The 5,538-nt window shown below is 30.8% G+C and overlaps 1 protein-coding gene across 1 annotated transcript; it reads right to left on the bottom strand.

The window, feature by feature from the left end:
* Positions 1-309: 309 nt before the first annotated feature.
* LOC148165916 (uncharacterized) lies at positions 310-4,961 on the bottom strand. The gene is made up of 6 exons (XM_088049598.1): positions 4,889-4,961; positions 1,913-2,246; positions 1,575-1,865; positions 964-1,521; positions 799-906; positions 310-740 (listed from the first exon to the last, which is right to left on the bottom strand). The coding sequence occupies exons 2-6, from the start codon at positions 2,196-2,198 to the stop codon at positions 673-675; spliced, it is 1,311 nt and encodes a 436-aa protein (XP_087905724.1). The 5' UTR covers positions 2,199-2,246; positions 4,889-4,961; the 3' UTR covers positions 310-672.
* Between the last annotated feature and the right edge of the window lie 577 nt (positions 4,962-5,538).

The following is a 5,538-nucleotide window of genomic DNA, read 5'->3' as shown; positions in this document are numbered from 1 at the left end:
TACAAGTGAGGAACAAATAAAATATTCAACAATACACGCAATGTAACGGGTTTTTACTGGCTACAGAAGGTAACTGGCTCGCCTGGCGACTCGCCAGTTATACCCTTCTGACCCCAGTAAAAACTCCTTTACATTTGCTTGTAATGTTAATAACTATTACTCGTTTACTTAATACAACATTTTTATACGGAGGATTACAGTAATTTTTTCCTATAATTTTTATTAATACAAATTAGTACATATAATATAAAAAATATGACAATTTGCTGAAAGTTTAATATCATCTAAATATAATATCACAGGAATGTAATAATCTAATAATAATCTCAATTACAAACAATAAAACAATGGATAAGATTCTTTATCTTAAAAGTAAAAATTAAATTAAATATCATTTTTGTATATTTTTAGGATGTCTTTCTTTAGTTTGGACCAGTTATAGTATATCCGGTGAGAGATTGGAAGATTTCGACAGTTGACATATAGCTTGGCAGCAAATTATGGTACAAAATACACTAAAAAACACTAAATTCCTACGTGAACTGGCTTGACAGTAAATAAGTCGGCTTATTTTGTTATTTTAAATTTCGCGCGTAAATGTAGTGATTTTTCTGTCATTCAAACTCTCACTGTACGAACTATAGGTAGAAGTCATCAATACAAGCAGGCACTTCAGAGAGCATTATTAAGAAACTGGAAAAATAGAGCCAGTACGAGGAACACAGACGGCTTTATGATTTCTAAAACAAAAAGAGCATAATAATATTCCATTTAAAAATCAAATATAAATAAACTTACTACTTGATTTTGACGATTGTTTTAAACATTCTCCTGTTACTTTATCGCAATTGTCAGAACAGGGACAGGTTTTCTTACAGGATGGACCCCATGTTCCATTTTGACAAGCTAAAATAATTCGATTTCTGTTATTACCAACCAAAATCAAAGAGTCTAATTACTTACTCTCTTTGCATGACGCTCCTTGAGACCCCCAAGCACAATAACAATCAGAACGAGTGTTTTCACAAATCTGATACTCTTCACAAAATTTTCTGTCAGATCCTAAAATATCTTGGCACTTTAGGTTGCAGTTTTGCCCCAGTTCGCCAGCATTGCAAAGAGATGGTGAGCTTCTTTTAAGTGAATCCATTAAAGAATTATTTTCATTTAAAGTTTGACAGGTTTTATTGGCAGAGACTCCTTCCGATAGCAGTTTTCTTTTAAAAACTGTGGGACATTCTCTCAGGTCGATAGCCCAAAATCCTTCCATGTATGGTCCGTCAGTTTGTCTAAACAAAGTGATGTTAATTCCGGATTCTGAAGAAATTTCTAGATGCTTCCACGCGTTCAGACTGCCGACGGCGGACTCTTTTTCTCCTGAAAGAGATTGCAATTTTCCAGTGTTGGTAACTTCAAGTCGACAATGTGGACATAAATTAGCATACAACATCAAACACGAAATTGTTGGTAACTGTACTTTTGTTAGTCTCGTTGAAATTTCATCTGCTACTTGTACTTCGTCTAAAAGAAAAAATTAAATAAGTTTAAAATTCACACATTTTAGAGTTACTTGCAGTCATGTATTTTCCAGTATGTTTTTTCTGTGGTTTTCACTACAATGTGAGTAGGATTCAAACCTACATATCTGTGAATAATAGCGTTGTTTTGTAATATACTAATAGTGCTATTTTCCAAATAAACTGTGTAGTGGACCCAAGTGTTCGATTTTCCAAACTGACTTTCAAAATAATTCAACCTTTCGTCATCATCTAAGAAAAAGGCAACTCTTCCGGGTGAATATAAGGATAAAGAAACCGACTTAAAAGGTTTGAACATTTTATAATAAGTAAAATTTGTTGAAATGTCTAAAAATTCTCATTATCATTTATATAATTACAATTTTATTACTTACTTTCCCATCTTCGATCTATAACAGGTAATGAAAATATATCTATCAAATTTCTTTTTTTCCACTCAGAATTGTTCAAAAACAAACGAGTGTCTTGGGGAATTTCAATTGTTGGTGGGTGCAGAAACAAGGTTAAATTGTTATTGTTGGTGGCACAAAGTATCTCGGATTCTTTTTTAAGTGTGATTATTTCTTCGCATGATACCCTGCAGTCTTCTGGTAAAAGACTTAAAGCTGCCACCATTCCACTCAAGCAGTACAAAAGTTTTCGCGTAAGTAATAAATGCATTGTAGTTCTTTGAATCTCGTTTTTTCGGTGAATATATTGAGTTGTAATCTAAAACAAATACGTAAACGTTAAACATGTTACAAAAGCAATGTAGAAAAAAAGTTGTATTAAATAAGCAAATTAGAAAGAATAACATTAAAAAACTTGCTTTATTAAACCTTAGAGTTTTTTTAATACGAGTTTTATAAAACTAGTCTTTGAATATATCGTGTGTTCATTTTGATTTGTTGTCTAGTCATCTTTAACCGAAATTGACGTCCGTCTTTTCTTTACTATAATTTTGACGTTTAGAACTAAAAACTTTGTAAATCTGTGATTTCAATAAACATTCTTGTTGCCGGTTGCTCATTAACACTTTAAGAGCTTTTAATTGTATAGGTTTAGGTTTTACACTTGAAAAGAAAGCTTCATTGTGAGCAAACTGTCATCCCTGACTTCACCCAAAATCTCATAGCCTACTATACAACAATTTAAAATAAACACATGTTACTATTATATAACACAACATAAAACGTCAAGTGTTTGAGTAAAAACTACGAATACTGTTTGTTCATAATTTTTTTGAAGCTGTGCAATTGCCAGTTATATGATAACAATGTCATCAAATGATAAAATAGCAGTCAATATTTTATTATTTATTAGGTTGAAAATTCCAAGAGGACGAAACGTATTTTCAAAAGAGCCAGTCGAAAGAACCAGGAAGAAATAATGAACGAATTTTGTTCACTTCATCAGAGGTAAACAGACTGTACGGAAATTAAATTTCGTGCTTTAGAATTTATTAATAAAAATTTATTTTTACAAATTTTGTATTAAGCAACGGATGATCAAAAACTTTTCAAATTAGAGTAGGTTTTGGAACAATTATTCCCGTCTGTGATTAAGTTATACTAACAATGTTAATCCTAATAGCCTCAATGTCTAAACTTCCAAAAAATTAAAGTTTTACAATTTATTATTAAACTTAATGCAGACTCAGAAAAAATCATTCGATAGATTTCCCTAATCTGAAAGTTCTTATCACTCGTTATATTAAGCTAGTATGCATTGGAAACTACTAAATAGGTTGTATATTTTAATTCTATACATACACCGTGGTCCACGAGTGATAAGGACCGGACTGAACTGAAACTGCAACCCAACATACATTTTTATAGCTGTCGTAGATACTTGAATTGAACGTCAAAGTTGACAAATTTTTCAGAACAATCAACTCACGCTATTATGATTTTAATTTATGAAGACTGCTAAGTTCCTCGGGGGAGATGTAATTCTACATGCGATTAGAAACTGTCTTGAGTGAAAGAATTTGTCGAAACACTGACAGCTGTCTTGTTGTAAATATAAATTTGGCAACGAATGCTATGAAAATGTATTTTGGGTTGCCGTTTGAATTCGGTCAGGTTCCTTATCACTCGCAGACCATGCCGTATAGTGTGGCCAATCTAAGACTTTCAAGTCTAATATCTTTGTTATTTATTGATCGGACTTAAAACCAAGATAACTGAAAAAGAACTCTTTAAAAATTAATTTTATCATGTCCGTCTAGCAGATCCACTTTCCAAAAATAAAAGCAACATCTAACCTTTTTTGTTTTAATTATTCAGGTTCTGTTGAATGGTATAATGGTACCTACATATATCCATCCATACACGCCCAAACGAAAAGACTCAAAGCGAGCAGTTTGAAAAATATCTTAAATTACGTATAAAATAAATAATGTCGACGTTGATATTTTCGGATATTTACAACAATTATTGCAATTTACAACAATTTTTAAATACCCAAAAATCAAATATTTTAAAGTAGGTACGGGGTTAAGTCTAGAGCCATATTCCACTTTTGAAAACCCATCAATCAAGATCAAGATCTAAAAACACAAACTAAACAAACTGAGCTTCTGCAACCCATTTTGATGTTTAGTATTTAGTCCGAATCTGTTCAAGTTGAAGTAATTTAATAACGATAATATTTCGTACGAAATTGTCAGTGACAGATATTTATTTTTATTACTAGAGATTCTTCTCTGATAAGCACTCACTGATAAGCTTTTTTATTTTTTTTTGTATTAAAACTAAGGTGCGTTTAAAATTCCAGGTACCTCTACGTTTTATAGGTACAAATTGATCGAAGTTGAGTCAAACTCTTAGCTGATCTATAAGTTGCATATTGAAGTACTAAATTGCCTTTTTAATATTTTAGATTACAAAAAAAATCCAAAATTAATGTAACAAAATTGAGGTGCGTCTTAAGTTTATTATTAAAAAAAACAGGAAATTGATTTTTTTCAGAACAAAGATCGTTTCTTGCATCCTGAGAGTGAATTTGCAAAAAACGCATTACATTTTAAAATAGAATTATTTAAATTTAAAATTAATTTATTTTATAAATAATATTCAAATAAATACTCGAACATTATTATTAATTTAATACAGTAAAAGTGTTTTTGTTTTTTTAAAATGTAATTTCTTCCGATGATTCATAATATTATCATAATTTGTCACCTAGTTACAGTGGGAATCAAAGAGCGCAATCGTTAGTTTTTATTTCTAGAAATTCTATTGACAAAGTAAAGTAAACTATAATAATATTCCAAAGTTAACTAAATCTATTACAGTACATATAATGTTTTAAATTAAATTGCGTGGTATTTTTTTTAACTGCACTTATTAGAAAACACAAGAACTTACCTAAATAAGGTATAATCTTGAAATTGTCACAAAATTCACTCAGCTCTTTTGAACGCCATCATTTCAAATGCTGTGATAACTTTTAAATCTCCTCAATTTATACTATTTCTTATCATCAGATGCAGTAATCTGTATTAATTTAGTTTTAATTTTTTTTATTCCTATCGTAGTCATCTTATCCAAGTAGTGGTCTCGTTATTATTGCCTTGCTAAAACGATTATCGCAAACATTATCAGTGTTTTCAGAACTCTTTTCTAAAGATAGTCCCAGAGATTTCAAACCAGGACCGGCTGGCATTTATTTATTTTTTTTTCTGATTTCTTTTAAAAAATTTGCAAATAAAATAAATCATAACACTGCCTAGTAAAATTAGCATACTAAAAAAACAATTAAAAATAAGTTATTCAGTATTTAGTGTCATGGATAGCTTTGGCACCAAATGCAAGTGTTGTGTCCGGTGCGGTCCTGGTCGAACCCTAGTGATGAGTTGCAACCGCAATTTATGGTCTGCATTGTGGAGAAATTTAACTTTTACACAAAGAGGCACCCTCATAAAAACGAGTCTCAACTTGGAAAAGTATGATAACGTTTTGAAAAGAAAACATTGAAGGAATCAATAATAATCATCTCGAACTAATACCTGGAAGAA

The sequence above is a fragment of the Gnatocerus cornutus genome, unplaced genomic scaffold (assembly GCF_029298725.1).
Source record: "Gnatocerus cornutus isolate USDA-ARS CGAHR unplaced genomic scaffold, icGnaCorn1.1 ctg00000144.1, whole genome shotgun sequence".
NCBI lineage: Eukaryota > Metazoa > Arthropoda > Insecta > Coleoptera > Tenebrionidae > Gnatocerus > Gnatocerus cornutus.
Note: the sequence above shows the minus strand (reverse complement) of the source record. Positions and strands in the feature narration are given on the sequence as shown.

Excerpts from the sequence above, each read along its gene's own strand:
- LOC148165916 (XM_088049598.1), bottom strand. The coding sequence starts at position 2,198 with ATGCATTTATTACTTACGCGAAAACTTTTGTACTGCTTGAGTGGAATG. Across the intron at positions 1,522-1,574 it reads ATACTGGAAAATACATGACT|ACGAAGTACAAGTAGCAGAT; the intron begins GCAAGTAACTCT and ends TTTTTCTTTTAG. Across the intron at positions 907-963 it reads AGGAGCGTCATGCAAAGAGA|CTTGTCAAAATGGAACATGG; the intron begins GTAAGTAATTAG and ends GAATTATTTTAG.